The sequence below is a fragment of the Aspergillus sclerotioniger genome (genome assembly GCF_003184525.1).
Source record: "Aspergillus sclerotioniger CBS 115572 chromosome Unknown BO94scaffold_43, whole genome shotgun sequence".
NCBI classification, from domain to species: domain Eukaryota; kingdom Fungi; phylum Ascomycota; class Eurotiomycetes; order Eurotiales; family Aspergillaceae; genus Aspergillus; species Aspergillus sclerotioniger.
The window spans coordinates 226,636-244,594 of NW_020291033.1; the positions used below are offsets into that span (position 1 = coordinate 226,636).

A 17,959-nucleotide genomic window follows, 5' to 3' on the forward strand; every position below is an offset into this window, starting at 1 on the left:
CACTCCTTTAAACACTATAATTGGTACTCGCAGGGGAAAACGACTGGGAACATAGTCCAAAGAACTGCTTCCTTCAATCAAATTCTCAATGGCGACTTATATCTTGCAGGTTGAAAAACATTACATGAATTCCATTCCCCAACTACCACATTTTCCCATAGTTGATCAATCTCCAAACGGATCATGAGCTTATTCCTCATATTTGTATAGCGGTATTTACCAGTATTGATCGAATTTGAATGAAAATACACTTTTAGCTTGCTGCTTGTCTCAGGCAATGCCTGACATGCGATAAGACATCAATACGGTGATTGGACCCGTTTCTATCACTTTCAAGGGGCCGTGCTTCGTTCGCCATTTATACCAACCAAGCATTTCACTTAAACTATTCTACATGCCGGGATAGATTTGATCGGGATACCCCCTGACCAGGTTCTATCCGAGGGAATGGACTCGGTCTTTGAAACATGGCATGTTCGCCTTAAAGTCTAGCTTCTCACAGTTTGATGTATCAACAAGTCTGAACCCATCATTCCGCCCTGCATTCACCGGGGACTATAGCGGCCATCGGGCATATATGACTGGAAATTTGATATCCCGGTTGCGCTCTTCGAAAACATCACGTGATCACTGCATATCTTCAGGTGCTAAGAAGTGAAGTCCTTTTCTCCCTTATCGGTATAGGAAATTCTCAATATTATTCTATATGCTACTACCAAGCATGATATTAGAACCCATGATTGAGCAGCTACAACGTTCCCTTTGTCTTCATGGGTGTCCATCTTTGTGGGAAATTCCCACGGCTTGCAAGACGCATACACCGTATAGAAGATATATAGCTTTCCTTTACAGCAACATTTGTTCGAAAACTTTTTGAAATTTAGCGTGTGTTAATTCTGGGCTTCGGAAATTAATGAGAGACTAAGCTAATACGCACTATATCTGTGCACATGCTAAACTAAATCTCAAGCATAGCAACGGAGAGATGGATCCCATGTTTAAATTCTCTAGCAGATTAGAGAGTATGTTATGGCGCGTAGGGGAATGGCAGTGCGGGTTTGATAGTTTGGATATATCAAGCGGCAACCACAAGATTCAAGTGAGGCTTTCCCGTGATTGGGTATTGGTACGGAGATGTCCTAAATAGATAGGTGAAATTTATTGTTGTCCTTTGATTGAGGGGATAGCTTCCATGAGGGGAGGGAAGATGAGGAGAACAAAGGAAGGATGTTGGATGTTAGCAAAGGATCAATAGAGATATTGCAGGCGGGAAAGGGGAGGAGCACAAAGAACCGGGGCAGATAACATAGAGCGAAAAGCTCAACTCTACATAGGAAGTGAGAAAAAAAAAAAAGGGCCATTCCTAATGTGATTGGAGACCTCCGACACATGACGTTCATGATTGGGCCGGTCAACAGGAAGCAATACCCATCACGGAGTCTCGAAATGATAGGTACTTCGGTTGTTACCCGACAAATGCTGGTTGATTCCTTTCTTCTTCCGACATATTCGACAGTAATGGGTCCATGTGACATGAGAATGAGGGGTATATTAAGGCCAGTAATCCCTCTCTTTCCTGCAAAGTGTTCTAGCAACCTTCACTGTCCTCTACAGCTCGACGCTATGGACACCGTGCAGAAGACCTCTCAGTACGAATCTGACATAACCAAGCTTCTAGATAAAGCGGGTATCCCCAATTGTATCTGGGGGGAGGGAATCCTCCAGCTGATGGGTGCAGGCGAACAATTCAACGTACATATCACTCTTCATTCAGATATACAATAACGTTAGTTAATGTCCCTTAGAGATTCAGCTGGGTAATCCCCGATGAAGAGATCCACAAGGCAAGTAAGGCGCTCTCAGACGCGAAATATACGAGACAGAACCGCAGCAGGTCCCCTGGGGAGTCCATGGGAGATTGCGTCTACCTCTACCCGTCAGACCATATGATAGAAGTACATCTCTTTGCAAAGTCGCGACTGTGTTGGACTTTCCCCGATCTTCCTCGCGAAGCCCCACAACCGGATGATGAGTTCTACATCCTTACCAGTCAGGTACAACGGCTGGAAGATAACGTACCATGCGTGCGCGATTATCCATCCAAGGAAAGCCATCCGGTGAGGATGCCGAGGCCCGAGAAGTTTCTGGAGGCATTGGTGCTGTTATGCTTTCGAGACCTCATTCTACAAGAGTTCTTTGATCCTTGGAAGAAACAACTGAGAATGATAGCTAAGCATCTGTTCAAAGGATTCCGGTGCTGTGGTCTGCATCCGGTCTTTGCGGATTATCTGATACGGTTCAGCATACGGATTGGGTCCGAGGATCGTAAGAATCAGAGCCTTCCTGATCCAGATCTGCATTTGATGTATGTCTGTTTGACGAGACTGGGGCAACTTCCGCTTCCGGAAAAGGATGTTCCTAGAGATGCTTGGCCGGGAGAACAGGATATTCGAAAGAGGTTCAGGAAAGTGAATAAGGCTCTTGATGTGTGTTCTTATGATGGGCCCGCGCAAGGGACTGTGATGTGGACCCACCAAGAGGTGGTAATGACCCTTGAGAGTGAGATGTGGAAGTGATTCGGAGATGGCATCCGACGAAACCTCAGTGTGGAGCTTGTGGGGTTTATGATGAACATGGCTAGGTTCTTTTTTCCTCCTACAGCGGTGGAGCAACGTCGGAATGCACTCGTTTACCCAGATAAGAATTGCAACTATGATTTGAAAATTGAGACGTCTTCGTATTCTGATTTCCGTACTTGTTTGTTTATGCTTTATTGCGTCTGAGAGTATACGTAGGAACCTCTCCATACTGTTAGGTTGTAGCATGAACATGAGATTAGACAACTTGAGATTGGATCATGTTGAGATACAAGGCTGACTATTGCTCGACAAAGTTGATCTGGTCCATCTAGGTAGTACCGAGATATCTTATACCTTTTAGGATGATAGATAAACGAGATATATGCTTTTGTTCTATACAGTAGTAGCCGCGATATTAAGGCAAGTCGTGAGATTTCCCAGAGCATACTTGTAGTTCGTGGAGGGCTTTGTGATGATACAGCTCGATATAAATGAAGTCGCGCTGGATAATGAGATCTTCCTTCGTATTAACAATGCTCCTCCTCATCTGATGTAAGGTCTATCTCTGTCTAGGATAATGACCGACCCTCTACTCCCTCGACAGTAATATTCACCGGCAGGATTTCCCCGTTGTCGTCAAAATACATCCGGTCCACACACACCACCCGGTGATCCCGCGCCGTATCATTGAGATACCGTCGATGATATACTATATAATAGTCCTCTCCATCGGGTGTAAACACACTGTTATGGCCTGTACTGGTTCCGACGTTGTCATTCCCTTGCAAGATCTTCTTCGGTGTCGTTGAGAATGGCCCCGTGGGAGACTCCGCAGTGACATAGCTAACTCCGTAAGAATTGTCGCCCCATCTGTGCAAATCCCAGTTAGCAGCGATACAACCAAGAGACAAAGGGATGTAACTCACCCTCCCACTGAGAACATATAATAATACACCCCATTTCGCTTCACCATCCACGGCCCTTCCACATACCCTTCCGGAGTAATCTCTAGATAGTCTCCCTTCAAACTCACCATATCCTCTCCCACCTCCACCACCACCGCGTGACTCCACCCCCCAAAATATAACCAGTTGCGTCCATCATCATCCTGGAAGATCTGCGCGTCTATAGCCTCAGCCCCGTATATTGTGCGGTTAACTAAGGGCTCCCCGATGGCATCCTCATATGGACCTTCTGGGCGGCCGGTGGTGGACTTGGCGACGCCGATGCCCGTCCCGTCGCCAACGGAGAAGTACATAAAATAGTCATACTCCTCTTCACTATCATCATGCTTGTGCAAATTTTTCTTCGTGGAGGAGCGAACCTTCCGGCCTACGGACGGTGCCCAGGCCGCACGGTTTGTCGACCAGGGGATGTTGGTGATGTTCAAAATGGTGGGGTGTTTGGTCCAGGTAAGGAGGTCAGGAGAGCTGAAGGCGTCGAAGAAGGTTTGCTCGCTGTAGTCGGCCGAGTAGGTCGGGTAAATCCAGTATTGGCCGTCGAAGAGGCGGGCTTCTGGGTCAGCGTACCAGCCCTGGAAGACGGGATTGCCAGCTAAGGAATTCAGGGACGCGCTGGAGGTGAGGAAGTTCTGAGGAAGAGGTTGTTGCGGGTGTGCGGTAGTAGAGGGGAGGAGGAGTGGGAGCATGGCAAGATAGAGGGGTGTCATGTGGAGAGGAGCCATGGTCGAAGTGGTGGTGAGAAAAAAGTTGCAGTAATGGCAACAGAGGGAGGTGGTTGGGTATATAACCAAGGGGATCTGCAAGAATGCGGGTGAGAATGCGGGGGTCCGAAAGGTGCATGATGGGGTCGCCTGATTGCAATCTCGGGGATGCTGTCAGGGAAGGTGCACACTAGTCCACTTGGCACGGCGACCATCATCTTAAATGTCATGCAATTTCAAACTAGTCGTTATATACACGCTAATATTCCAGGGATTCCTCCAGTAACCCCCGCAACTCAGCCTTCTCAGCCTCGAGCTCCCCGCTCAACGTCGGCGCAAGCGATAACACCCGCTGCTGTGGGATTGTGCCCTCCACCAGGGAGTCAATATCCCCCGCCTTGAAGCCCAGATCCTTCAGGCCTCGGGGCTGGTCGCCAAGCCTAACCAGGAAGTTGGCCAGCGCCTCTCCCAAGACCTCGCCCGCGCTCTCCCGCTTCACGTTCGAGATATCCACCCCGAATGCCTCCGCGGCCGCCAAATGTCGGTCCGGGTTGGAGGCAGCGGTGAATCGGAAGACGGCCGGTGCAGTCACTGCCACTGACACACCGTGTGGAATGATTGGGTGGTCCACTGCGTAGCCTGCATGCTTATATCCCGGGTTCTGGCTGGAGATCGGATAGCTCATGCCGTGGCAGAGATGGACGCCTGCGTTACCAAAGCCAACACCAGCCAGGGTGGCGGCCAAAAGCATCTGTGACTGCGCCTCAAAATCATCGGGGTCCCTGACAGCCCTGGGAAGGTACTTGACGGTGCTCTTCAGTGCCTGCAGGGAGAAGATGTCGGAAATAGGGTTCGCACCCTGATATGCGGGGCGGTTTATCGGATTAGTCGGACGAGGTGTCCGTTCGTTGTAGGGAATCGCCGTCCACGACTCCAGCGAATGGCAGAGCACATCCAGACCGGAGGAAGCATGAACTGCCGAGGGCATGGTGCGCGTGTTGATCGGATCGCAGATGCCCAGCGTCGGCTTTAGATTCCGGTGCGCAATGCCGGTCTTGGCCTTCTTGGATACCAGATCAAAGATGGCAGTGCCTGTGGTCTCCGAGCCGGTACCTGCGGTGGTCGGCACAGCCACCAATGGCTTCAATGGCCGGTCAACCGGCAGCCCCTTACCCAGCGGGGCATTGACAAAGTCGAGAAAGTCGGCGTCCGGAAAGACGGTGTAGAGGTTCATGAGTTTGGCGGTGTCAATAACCGATCCACCGCCTGGGCCGTTAGCCGGATCAAGGGATGACACGGGGTCGATACTCACCTACGGCGAGGAAAGCGTCGGGATTGTATGGTTTGGCAAATTCGATTGCTTCCTTGACACTGTGGAAGTCAACAGGTGAACGAAATGTATGACTGGGTGACACACGAGCTATCCTTGGGTTCCACGCGGACCTTGTCGAAGACGGTGAACTCAATCCCCTCCCGTGTCAGGCCTTCCACCGCTTGTTTCATGGCATCCAACTTTAACACATTTTCGTCGGTCACAATGCATACTCGCTTCGCTTTCATGTTGGCAAAATCCATGCCGACCTCCTTTGTCGCTCCAGGGCCAAAGCGGATGCTAGAAGCGGCCATTTCGAAGGCGTATTCTTTCCGACGAGAGGGGTCCGTGGGGGTGGCCATATGGCGGCGCACATGGTCGGCGAGTGTGGGAGAGCGGTGGTGATGATGGTGGTTGGGATTTGAATGACAGGGACATGAAGGAGGATGAGTGTATTGGACGGTGCGCAGCAGGTTGCGAGCTCTGCTGGCGGCCGAGGGGGCGACGCGGACGGCGGAGACCATAATGCGGGGTCGTGTGTTGAACTGGAGAGGAGGAGATCAAAGCAAATTGTCAATGAATTGAAGGAAGTTGAAAAGACGAAAGAAAGCAGTAAGGCGAGTCGGAAGCAGAGGGAGGAGAGAAGAAGCAGCCGAGGAGGAGAAGCTGGAGAAGGGAGCAAATGCGGGGATCCCGTTCGGACAGAAAGCCGACCCCGGTAATAATCAGCCTCCCTGCCATCTTCGTTCTTCTTCAATCGTCACTCCCCACGCCTCGAACAGTGTTTGGATCGGAACGGTTTTCTTCATTCGCTGCAGAGGTCGAATGATGCAATCGGCTTCACATTGCCCGAAATTAAGCACAGGGATGATCCAGACGCAGTCCTCGGGTCGGGCCCGGCGATACCCGAAAGGGAAGTACCGAGGTCCTTGATTGTTCGTGGACATTGGGCCTTTGTATATCGACAGGCCGCCCGCCTCATCCTGCTTGGGGCTCTCCACGCAACATCTGTATCCAGGCATCTTGGGGATCATGTCAGACGACATCGGCACTCACGCCATGGCCCAGCCTGAGCTTAGGCCTCCGACCAGCGGCATCCACCAATGACCGGCATTCCGCGGCCATCCTGTTCCGCACCCGCAGCCTTGACGGATTAGCAAGAATTACCCTATCGACCTGGGGATATACATGGCCCCAAGAGTACCAGACCAGGGGGAATTAGCGGGGTTTGTGCCTGACAGTCAGGTCGCCACAGTCGATCCTTCAACTACTGCGCCTCCCCGACAATTCCCCCTCTCCATCCACCATCATCACCTCCCAGCAGAACATCACCACCATGACACGAACGCCACCCAACTCCTTCCAGCAGCTGGAAAAGGTAAGCATCACCACCGCCCGAGCGACACTCAATTCCAATATCCACTGACACCCCCAGCTCGGCGAAGGCACCTACGCCACGGTACCTCCAACCCACCACCACACCACCACCAGACAACCCCACTAAATCAAGATAGGTCTTCAAAGGCCGCAACAGCCAAACGGGAGAGCTGGTAGCATTGAAAGAAATTGCTCTCGACACCGAAGAGGGCACACCCTCGACCGCGATCCGTGAAATCTCCCTTATGAAAGAACTCCACCACGAGAACATCCTCAGCCTCCACGATGTCATCCACGCCGAGAACAAGCTCATGCTCGTCTTCGAATACATGGACAAGGACCTGAAGCGCTACATGGACACTCACGGCCAGCTCGAGTCCCCGATCATCAAATCCTTCGTATACCAACTTCTCTGCGGCGTCGCCTACTGCCACGACAACCGCATCCTCCATCGCGACCTCAAACCCCAGAACCTCCTCGTAAACACCAAGGGGCAACTCAAACTCGCCGATTTTGGCCTCGCGCGCGCATTTGGCATCCCCGTGAACACCTTCTCCAATGAAGTCGTGACCTTATGGTACCGCGCACCAGACGTATTACTCGGAAGCCGAAGTTACAGCACGAGCATCGATATCTGGTCCATCGGATGCATCGTCGCAGAGATGTACATGGGGCGATCGTTATTCCCGGGCTCAAACAACGAAGACCAACTGCAGAAAATCTTCAAGGTGATGGGCACGCCGTGTGAGGGGACCTGGCCCGGTGTGTCGAGGTTACCCGAGTACCGGGCAGATTTCCCGCTCTACGCAGCACAGGATTTGAGGGGGCTGGTGCCGCGGATAGATGCGGTGGGTCTGGATCTCATGAAGAAGATGTTGAGGTTGCAGCCTGAGAGGAGAATTAGTGCTGCGGAGGCGTTGAGACATGCTTGGTTTGATGATCTGGAATGAGTAAGTGTGGATGAGAGGGTTGGTTGCCCTGGTGTTACCTCTGAGCTGCTAGGGTACTTTTGTTGATGCGAGGAGTCATGCGAGGACTATTCAGCCTGGAGGGATTGGTTTGAGCCGGATGTCGGTAGTAAGTAAGGAAGAATTTGAAACCGAGGGGTTGGTTGCGGGGGAACTTCTTCAGCCGGTCACAAGGGGGCTCTCATGCTATCGTTCTCTGAGACACCCACTGGTAACGTACACCCGCCAATCACTGCCCTGCCTGCTACAGTTTTTGGTTTTGCCGGAAGTTGCGAACCGTCTTGACCTTCTTCTATATATGTCATTCAAAACGATATCATGTCTGGAATTCTGTCAGGGTATCGCATTGATGAACAAGAACTAGGCATCTATATACATTTCGATGAAAGGTCAAAGGGTCAAAAGAGTGGAGCAGAAAGGTTGCTAGAGAATAATGTCGGTACGTAGTGCCACGAGCTTTCCCGCCAGGTTGCTTGACTAGGTCGGGATAGCAACTAAGCTTTCCCTGCCTCAACACAAGCCTCATGACCACTGTAGATCGTAGTTTGAGTACCACAGGGATCGAAGAGTGTCCGATCGGTCGAGAACGCCTCAGAGGTCGCCGAGTTGAGCTGCCTCTTCTCGGGTTCCTGTGAAGAGGTCCGGAGTCGGGTCCAGAGCTTGACGTTGAATAGTGGTCGGATATGTGACAGACATGCAGCTGTTATTCCCACTGCTGCTTCCATGCAGGTCCAGACTACGACGGGGACTTGGTTGTCTTTTGTAATGGTCAGCGATAATGGTATAGATGGATAGGGGGGGAATAGATAGAGGCTTACAGGTGATATCTGGACCGGCCTGGGTGAGCTGGATCATAGCGACTAGACGGACGATGTCGAAGCATAGAGTCCTGAGTTGGTTAGTATGAGCGTGGGTCGGGCCATTGGAGAGGAGTCATACAGGATTCCCACGAGAAAAACTCCCGAAAGCAACAGGCGCTGTGCTTTTGAGATTGGCAAAGCCCAGACACTCTTCAATGGCATGACCAGGAGGACCACATCCGTGAGGATATTGGGGATTTGTTGGCCATAGTAGTAGCTGACTGTGTCGACGCAGTGTCCCGGGACTGTGCGGTCCCAGAACTTGTGCACTGGGACACAGTTCAAGACACCGGCAATGCTGACACTCAGGGCCCAAAGAATAACAATTGTTCCGACAATGTTTACTGAGATTGTCATGCTCTTGGCTGCGAACAGCCGCTTGTAGACTGCAAGGATGGATAATTTGATGAATGCGACGCAGCAGGTGTAGACGAAAGAGTTGGACCATCCGATCTAGGCGCAGTTCGTTAGTTGAATCCTTAGCTGAGCATTGGGTACAAACCTTAAAGTAAACTGTCAGGTTTTTTTGTGGAATCATGGTGATGTGAGATCCCAGGCCGTTGAACAGAACTGTAACCGGTTAGAAAGTAGGGATGGGTTGGGGATGGATAACTCACGAATGGTAACACCGATCGAACAGCCATATTTGAAAAGCTTCCACAGACCGTTAGTATGATTCATTGGAGCGATGCAAAAGACATACCAAAGCTATTATGATGAGGTAGTCATCCAGGTACAACTTGCTACCAGTGATCTTTCTGGCGAGAAGGCGCAGGGCTACTGCAACGGTGGACAAAATGAAAGCGAAATAAAGTGCAATGATAACCGACCGGCGGAGATTCTGATTGGGATGCTCAAAGTCACCCGAGGTGCCACTATCTGAGACTTGATCCAACGACATAACGGCGGTGGTAAGGATAGACTATGGTCGGGTAGAATGACTGCAGGTTGATGCTTGCAGGTGATGGATAGTTCGTGGCTGCAGGTATTTGGAATCGGAGGCATTGTTGCAGACAACGATCCTCATAAATAATTCTTGACAGGCCTATTTTTGGGTAGGGAGAAGGGCTGGTAGCCTAGGGACGTTGGACGTATCCTGATCTGCATGGTTACCAATTTGCAGCTGCATATTCAGCGTCCATACATCACATTTGTTCCAAGGCACAGCCAATGACAGACACGCCACAACAATGGGGAGGGGCTAAACGGCCCTAGAAACCCACAATCCAGGACCCCGAGCGCAGGGGTACTGGAGATCATAGCAGGGATACCAACTCCGTACATGAGTTCACCCTCGGTGAGGCAGACAGGGCTGCGGGGGGCAACCCGGAGGGGTAGCCTCGAGGCTCGGATTCGACATGTATCAGTGACTTGAGACACAGTTAAACCCCTGTCAAGTGATAGACTGACAGGCTAACGAGGAGCATAGTTCCAGCCTTGTCTGTGCGCTGCAGCCCTTGCTTCCAAAGTTGCCGAAAACCGGGCCAGCCTCGGCAGGTTGGAAGTCAATTGAAGCCGTGGCACTGCTTCATCTCGCGTGGCTGATTGTGATAAGGTTTGGCAGGCACCGATCGGATGTATCAACTCCCAGACGTGATGCATCTTCTTTTTGCCGAACCCCCACTTGCTTGCAGTTGCAGACTCACTTTTGAGTTCTGCTCGCTTAGGGGTGGCATAGTTGAATCCTTCGAGATAATTATTTGGCAATGTGGCCCTGTGCTGCGGGTAGACGACCTGTCTATCCCTTTTGCCATGGGAACAGGACGGTGCCTTTTTAGTCCAACTTTCGTGTCTTTGTGTTCTCCTTTTCCTCGCTGCAGTATGAAGAACTAGCTTGGATGATGCTTTCGCCGACTGGGCCTTGGAAGTTTTGTTTCCAGAACAAACTCTTGCTCAGTCCCGTGACCGTCGCCATTCTCTCGGGCTTCTTTTCGCACATCACTAACATCAACATTCTAACATCTTTTCAGCAGCCCCCCTACAACTAGCAGCCGTTATCTGTCAAGGTGATCCACTAAAGTGGCAAAATGAGCAATACCGGGTCATCCTTTGTTGCCTTCAGCGTGCATAATGACCTGTCAGCAGTCACCCATTTTCGGACGCCCGCATTTTCTTGGTCATATAAAGAGTCGAGCAAGTCCCTATCAATGTTTATACTTACACAACGCTATATATGCTAATACCGGGATTCGTTTCTTTCAGAGCACCATCTCCATGAAAACGAGTGTTTGCGACGGATATATGTCTATCGGTTCCTCTCAGAAAAACCAAAGGCTGCATAACCCGGGCTTATCACCTCATAGCAATGATTCAGACGGCTCTGTGACTACTATCCTAGAGACCCTTCCATGGTAGATAATGGGAATATGATCACAAATGGACTACTCGGCTATGATGATCTCTGTGTGCGGAGTCCAGGCCACAGACACGGTGCCAGACAAGTAGCCCGGCCCAGACCAGCAAATCTTACTCTTTTGGCTGCGTACCTTCGTTCAACGAATGAAAAGAATCCTCATGATAAACACCATCTTTCACACGCAAATTATCATGACAAGCAGGATCCACTGCGTAAGCTTCACGGTAAGTGGAAAATAACCTTCTCGTTGCCAAGAACATCAGCTCAAGTTATAGTAAAACAAGATATACCTATAGTCCCACCCATGATACCATTCCATCACAGAAAGCAACGAGGACATGCCAGTTTTCGTTGCGATGGATTCAACGCAACCAGCGCGATCATGATCTTGGACGAGTTTTGCGAGACGGTGGGCGAGCGGTTTGGAGCGGAGCATCAATGCTCGGCCCCCACTGGCCCCCACCAGCCTAGGCGACGCGCTAGCAGCAGAAGGGGTTATCACCAGTCGATCTTATTGGCCTTCTCGAGTACGTTCAGTTATCATATCCTGGCTACCCACCCCCTCATCACCATGTGTCAGGCACCAGGCTGAGCAATTGAACAAGGTCTGTAATGCTGCGCCATCTTGGCCGTCATTCAAAAACCCGCAACTGTATACAAATTACTCAATTACCCGCCTCTCAAACAGGATCAGATACTGCCAGCACGCTAGCGCCGCTTGGGGCACATTTCATACAACCGTCGCTCAGCCGCGTGTTAGTCCAGTGGGACGGCTTTAATATACCTAAAAGCCTAGCCATCTTTCTCCTAGCAGGATAGGTAGCACACGCCCCCTTCTCAACTCATTGCCAAGCAAAGTCCCATCACCGATATTCAGTGCAATGCCGTCCAAGCGATATGGGACCACCCACGTATTTATGTCAATGCAGACCCGACAGACATCCTTGTCCCTGATTCCCCATGTTTCTCAACAGGAATACTAACACACTTCTCTAATGATCTTATCTGATCCAAATATTTAACAATAATTTCCAACATTACGCATGGCCATCATGTTACTCACCATACTTCCCCTAACCCTCCTAATCTCCCTTACCACCGCACGCACCTGCTACCACCCCGACAAATCCATTGCCACTTCCAATGTCCCCTGCACCTCCGACTCGACCACCTTCTGCTGCGACTCCGGCGCCATCTGCATGACCAATGGCTATTGCATCGGCGTCGGCAGCCAACCTTATCTGTTGTTTCGGGGAGCCTGCACGGACCAAGACTGGGGTGATAATTGTCCTTCGCATTGCGGTAAGTCCTCTTCATCCAATTGTCTCTTGTTCTTTCACCTTCCTTATATACAATTCTCCCTGCTTGAGATTAATGCTAATAATGAACAACAGCAAACAAGAACCCCACTGGCGGCGCCCCCATCATCGGCATCGGCTCCGACAGCTCCGGAAACTCCAAATACTGCTGCGGATTTCAAGTCAAGAACAACGGGTCATCGGAGTGTGTGGACGGTGATACAGCATTTACGCTGGATGACGGGGAGATGATACTGGGGAAGGCAGCGCTAGAGAATGTCACCAGTAGCAGTAGCAGTTCAGCTACCTCGACTTCTACGGGGACAATGTCCACAGCCACAGTGGTGGAAACGATGTGTTCTGCATCAGACAACGGATCGCATTGTGGGACTTCGAATGCGACGGCAGTGGGGGCCGGCGTGGGTGTGCCCTTGGGTGTGCTGGCCGTTTCAGCGGCGATTTGGGCGTTGTGGGAACGGGGGCGTCGGAGGACAGCAGTTGCGGCAGCGGTGGCTGCTGGTGTCAGTGGAAGTGGAGGGTATGTGATGGAGCACCAGGTAGGAGCAGGAGGCATGCAGCAGAATGGGCATGGGTGGTTTTCAGGGAGGATGGAGAAGACGCCGTTGGCGGAGTTGGGGCATGGGAATAGAGGGGAGGTGCAGGAGATGATGGGGAGTGGGGGATATCGTCATTCTTGAACTGTCAAAATATACCGGTTCCCCCAAAAATGTAAAACTCGTGTTTATTCCGCCTCTCATTGGTCGACGTACACAGGTAGCTACAGTGGTCCTGTTCCTGCCATATATGTACTTCCTCCCTCTACTTCTACAGGTATTACAGTCTCCTGTGTGATTTATTTATACTTTTACTGTTCTACTGCCTTCTTTCTTTTTATTATTATATATATTCATATTATTATTATTTTAATTATATTATCTCTTCTTTAATTATATCACCTCTTTATTATTATTATATATGTTTATATTATTGTTCTTTTTTTATATTATTATTCTTTTCTTCTTATGTATTCTTATTTTCTCTCTCTTTTTTAATTATATTATTGTTACGGACCCCTGCTAGCTAAAGGGACTAGTGAGGCGGTTACGTCAGGCAGAAGGGCTGTACTCGGAAAGATGCAACCCTTATCAGGAAGAACCCGAGCTGGGCCGCTACGTGTCACGAGTCACGTGACTGCGGGTATACGAGAGGGTATATGGTCGGGTATATGGTATATGCCTATGGTATATAGGACGGTATATGGAATGGTATACAAGGAACGGATATATAAGGACACTCCTTTTTATACTTAGTTAGTTCTGTTCTTCGTGCTTAATAATACTGTCTTTAAGTAACCTACGTTTTGGTAGAGCTTAGCGACAACACTTGTCCGCACTTACTTACGGATAGCTGCGCGGCACTATCTGGCTTTACTTCTCTTTTCTTGTTCAGATCAAGATATCTTTAGATAGTCAACAGCCTGACTATCTTTGATTCAGTTCACAAGGTACGTATCGGAACGGGAGCTAAGCTAATAGGAACAGGGAGAAGTGATCCTAGGGTTTGATATATTGAGTACCAGTCAGTATGAGTATTATCCAGTGACAACCAGTCATTATATTGATTATATTGAACACATCACGAGTGCCTCAGCAGCAGGGCCCGACAACCAAGAAACTAATGGACATGGTTGGTCAGCTATAAGAAAGCATCACGGCCTTAGAACAAAAGAACCAGTTACTCAAAGATTGCTTATTAGTTAAATCTGTTAAGGTCCGACTACCTGAGCTATTTAACAGCAAACGAGCGAAGCTCAGGGCTTTCTTGACCCAGTTAGACTTATACCTCAACATGAATAAGGAAAAGCTTAAGAATAAGAAGAACAAGATTTTTTTTATATTTATTTATCTTACCGGAGTGGTATTTAATTGGTTTAAACTATATATCTATAAGTAATAAGAAAAGTCAGTAAGTAATCAGGATAATAATATAAAATGATTTTTTACTAGTTATACTAGATTTAAACAGTGTCTTAAACAGATATTCAGAGACATTGATGCGATATAAAATACTGAGTAAAAGTTATAATGACTTAAGTAGACAGAATCGGTATTTATATATGCTTTAGAGTTTTAGCAAGTTATCAGTCACCTGGATTAAAATGATAATACTTATATCTTACAATTTAAAGAAAGACTTAAGATAGAGATTCAAGAGAAGATCATTTGGCAAGAATAACTAGACACCTTGACCAAGATAATTAAAGCAGTAGTGAAGATTGATAACAAGCTATACAACTTTAACATAAAATAATAAGAGAGTTAGTAGACCAGTGGGTCTATATCTTGATATAATAACCAGCCAGGTTACTGAGCCAATAATAGAAGGTCGGCATAACCTAGAAGCTTGGGATACGAAGATCCCTACAGGCTGAAGCCTATGGAGCTGGATGCAGCACAGCATCAGACTCAAGAGACTCGAGTGTCTAAAAAGGAACTCAAACAGTGTAAAAGAGACTGCTTGTGCTTTAGCTGCGGCAAAGCAGGTCACCAGTCAAAGAACTGCAGTCAGAAACAGCCTTAGAAGTAATTAAAAGCTATGAATCAAGATCAAGGCAGAGGAGCCTATAATATCACCGCTATTCAGCACAAAGTTTGGACAGAATCTATAATATAGATATTAGGTAGCAAGAAGCTATATATTATTTAGTATGATTAGCTGTCAGAGAATAGGATATACTGTAATTAGTTAAGATAATAAGCTATTCTAGATAAGTTAACAGTATCACTCAGTTAATAAGAGGATTGATGATTATCTGTACTATTAGTTTGGACTATAGAAATCAATAATAATAATTATAAGCCAGTTTTAAGGAATAACTATCCCAGTATAATTTAGAATAAAGATAAACTGTTAGATAAAGAGTATAATATACTACTTAAAGATCTTAAACCTAGTAAGAAAAGACTCAGTAAGATACTTAATACTTCTAAAAAACCTCTATCAGAAATTAGTAAACTCTGTCCATCACAGTGAGATGAGGATAAGAAAAATTAGAAGAATAATTAAGAAGATATTACTTATTAATTAGACCGCATTTTGAAGAAGATCTCAGAGAATCTAGCATGATTTTGTCTAGAGCTTAAAATAATTATATAGCATTGTCTATATTAAGATTTAAAATATTAGAAATCATAAAATAAGACTTAGAAATAATATTTACAGAGATGCTCTTGTTACCTAGAAGTTTGTTTAACATATAGATAAAATAATATAGATTATTATTACTAGTTATTAAAGATTAGTTAGAAGATAAACATTGCTGGAACAGAGTCTTGATATGATAAACCATATCTGTATGTTTATTTCAAAGAAAGTAGAAGTTACTGAAGATATAATGAACTTCCTTGACTCATATACTACATGAATATATGCTTAATATATTATGATTAAAAGTACATTATTAACTACTGATCTAGAGTACTGGAAGTGGTTAAGACTAAGGCAAGTCATTATCTATATAATATCTTTGGTTGCGTGTGCAAAGAGTATTAAAGATATTCTTATTATAGATTAATATATTGACTAGCATGTTTTGATGATTAGTATATAATATATTATATAATAAAGATAAAAGGCTTGAGATTTCTAAGAAGATACTTATAGCAGTTAGGACTTAACTGGCCAGAATAGTAATTAGCAATCATAAAGTCAGGACCATATCTGAAGATCCAAGCAGTTATATTAGATTAACTAGTTCAAGTACTAGTAGATTCTGAAGTAACTGGGAACTTCATGAACCCGTGATTTATATAATAGCTTAAGATACTCAGATAATAGAAAGAAGAATCTGAATCAATCACAGGACTAAACAAAGAGAATTTGGAAACTCTTATATTGATAGTTAAGTCAGGAACTGTATTTATGACTGTAAAGGATTACTATAAGTATATAGATTTTGATATAACATCTTTAAAATAGTATGATATTATATTAAAGATTTTATGACTTAAGAATCATAACCTACAGATTAATTAGAAGACTGAGAATCTCTAATTCATAAATTATGATTATCTAAAACAATACTAGCAAGGACTAGATATGGGGTCTGGATCCATATGGCCTGCTACTTAGCATAGAGCTGAAACAAGGACTAAATAATCTAGTAAGGGAAGGTTGAGATCGCTATAAAAGCCTAACGTGCCAGATATTAGAGATAACTTAGAGAAACATAACACCTCAAGTATAGTTGCACAAGTAATAACAGTAATCAAGCCATTATAGAAAGATTAGCTTATAAAATTATCAGAATAGATATTAACAATAATAAAAGAGTACCGCGAGTATAGTATTAACAGCTTCAATACAGAGATTGAGATAATTATCCAGAAACTAGAAGATTTATGGAAACTTCTAGCTGCGGTCAAGAGTAATGCGCAGATTCCACCATAATATAAGAGATTTAAAGACTTATTTAAATAACTAGAGCAACCTGAATTATCTTAACATGGAAAGCATGATCATATTATTTTTATAAAGAAAGAAAAGTTACTAATATACAGAAAGATTTATCTAATATCTAAAAAAAAATCGCAGGCATTATAAGAATATATTAATAACTAACTGGCTAAAGATAATATCAAGCCTTTAAAGTCACCAGCAGGACATAAAGTCCTATTTATACTAAAAAAGAACAGCAGTTTATGATTATACGTGGATTATCAGCCACTAAATATTATCATGATTAAGGATTAACATCTGTTATCTTTGATTTTGGAAATCTAAGATAAGATATAAGGAACAAAGTGATTTACCAAACTCAATATTATAAATATATATTATCATATACGCATCATGGAAGATGAAAAATGAAAAACCGTGTTTAAAATAAAATATAGATATTTTAAATACTTGATTATATTATTTAAGCTTACCAACACACCAGCATTATTTTAGTAATATATTAATAAAGTTCTTAGAGAATATCTTAACAGGTTTATGATTATTGTTACGGACCCCTGCTAGCTAAAGGGACTAGTGAGGCGGTTACGTCAGGCAAAAGAGCGGCACTCGGAGAGATGCAACTCTTATCAGGCAGGACCCGGACTGAGCCGCTACGTGTCATGAGTCACGTGACTGCGGGTATACGAGAGGGTATATGATCGGGTATACAGTATATGCCAATGGTATATGGAACAGTATACGGAATGATATATAAGAGACAGATATATAAAGACACTTCTTCACATACTTAGTTAGTTCTGTTCTTCATGCTTAATCCAATTATCTTTAAGTAACCATACATTTTGGTAAAGCTTAGCGACAACACTCGTCCGCACTTACTTATGGATAGCTGTACAGCACTATCTGGCCTTACTTCTCTTCTTCTGTTTAGATCAAGTCGCCTTTAGATAGTTAATAGCCTGACTATCTTTGATTCAGTTTACAAGGTACGTATCGGAACGGGAGCTAAGCTAACAGAAACAGGAAGAAGCAAATCCTAGGATTTGATATATTGAGTATCAGTCAGTACAAGTGTTATCCAGTAA

General features: G+C 46.0%; 7 protein-coding genes across 7 annotated transcripts; 4 read left to right on the top strand and 3 right to left on the bottom strand.

Annotated features, from left to right (window-relative positions):
• Window positions 1-1,623: 1,623 nt before the first annotated feature.
• Window positions 1,624-2,711, top strand: BO94DRAFT_611392 (uncharacterized protein; the record flags this gene model as incomplete). The annotated part of the gene is made up of 2 exons (XM_025616630.1): window positions 1,624-1,752; window positions 1,806-2,711. The coding sequence occupies 2 exons, from the start codon at window positions 1,624-1,626 to the stop codon at window positions 2,574-2,576; spliced, it is 900 nt and encodes a 299-aa protein (XP_025462352.1). The 3' UTR covers window positions 2,577-2,711.
• Window positions 2,712-3,148: 437 nt separating this feature from the next.
• On the bottom strand, window positions 3,149-4,227 carry BO94DRAFT_478031 (glycoside hydrolase family 43 protein; the record flags this gene model as incomplete). Its single annotated transcript, XM_025608673.1, has 2 exons — window positions 3,149-3,449; window positions 3,506-4,227. 2 exons carry the CDS (start codon window positions 4,225-4,227, stop codon window positions 3,149-3,151), a joined length of 1,023 nt encoding a protein of 340 aa, XP_025462353.1.
• A 179-nt stretch (window positions 4,228-4,406) lies between these two features.
• On the bottom strand, window positions 4,407-6,544 carry BO94DRAFT_540169 (hydroxyacid-oxoacid transhydrogenase). Its single transcript, XM_025612854.1, has 3 exons — window positions 5,660-6,544; window positions 5,555-5,613; window positions 4,407-5,508 (listed from the first exon to the last, which is right to left on the bottom strand). The coding sequence occupies exons 1-3, from the start codon at window positions 6,076-6,078 to the stop codon at window positions 4,502-4,504; spliced, it is 1,485 nt and encodes a 494-aa protein (XP_025462354.1). The 5' UTR covers window positions 6,079-6,544; the 3' UTR covers window positions 4,407-4,501.
• Window positions 6,545-6,713: 169 nt separating this feature from the next.
• On the top strand, window positions 6,714-8,137 carry BO94DRAFT_300565 (cyclin-dependent protein kinase). The gene is made up of 3 exons (XM_025606741.1): window positions 6,714-6,932; window positions 6,990-7,013; window positions 7,069-8,137. Exons 1-3 carry the CDS (start codon window positions 6,891-6,893, stop codon window positions 7,879-7,881), a joined length of 879 nt encoding a protein of 292 aa, XP_025462355.1. The 5' UTR covers window positions 6,714-6,890; the 3' UTR covers window positions 7,882-8,137.
• On the bottom strand, window positions 8,138-9,922 carry BO94DRAFT_300603 (putative integral membrane protein Pth11-like). Its single transcript, XM_025606742.1, has 6 exons — window positions 9,463-9,922; window positions 9,377-9,413; window positions 9,262-9,329; window positions 8,839-9,212; window positions 8,718-8,788; window positions 8,138-8,656 (listed from the first exon to the last, which is right to left on the bottom strand). Exons 1-6 carry the CDS (start codon window positions 9,658-9,660, stop codon window positions 8,394-8,396), a joined length of 1,011 nt encoding a protein of 336 aa, XP_025462356.1. The 5' UTR covers window positions 9,661-9,922; the 3' UTR covers window positions 8,138-8,393.
• An 893-nt stretch (window positions 9,923-10,815) lies between these two features.
• Window positions 10,816-11,933, top strand: BO94DRAFT_300618 (uncharacterized protein). The gene is made up of 3 exons (XM_025606743.1): window positions 10,816-10,892; window positions 10,962-11,339; window positions 11,400-11,933. The coding sequence occupies exons 2-3, from the start codon at window positions 11,108-11,110 to the stop codon at window positions 11,705-11,707; spliced, it is 540 nt and encodes a 179-aa protein (XP_025462357.1). The 5' UTR covers window positions 10,816-10,892; window positions 10,962-11,107; the 3' UTR covers window positions 11,708-11,933.
• Window positions 11,717-13,111, top strand: BO94DRAFT_527598 (uncharacterized protein; the record flags this gene model as incomplete). Its single annotated transcript, XM_025610392.1, has 2 exons — window positions 11,717-12,417; window positions 12,510-13,111. Exons 1-2 carry the CDS (start codon window positions 12,159-12,161, stop codon window positions 13,109-13,111), a joined length of 861 nt encoding a protein of 286 aa, XP_025462358.1. The 5' UTR covers window positions 11,717-12,158.
• Window positions 13,112-17,959: the final 4,848 nt, after the last annotated feature.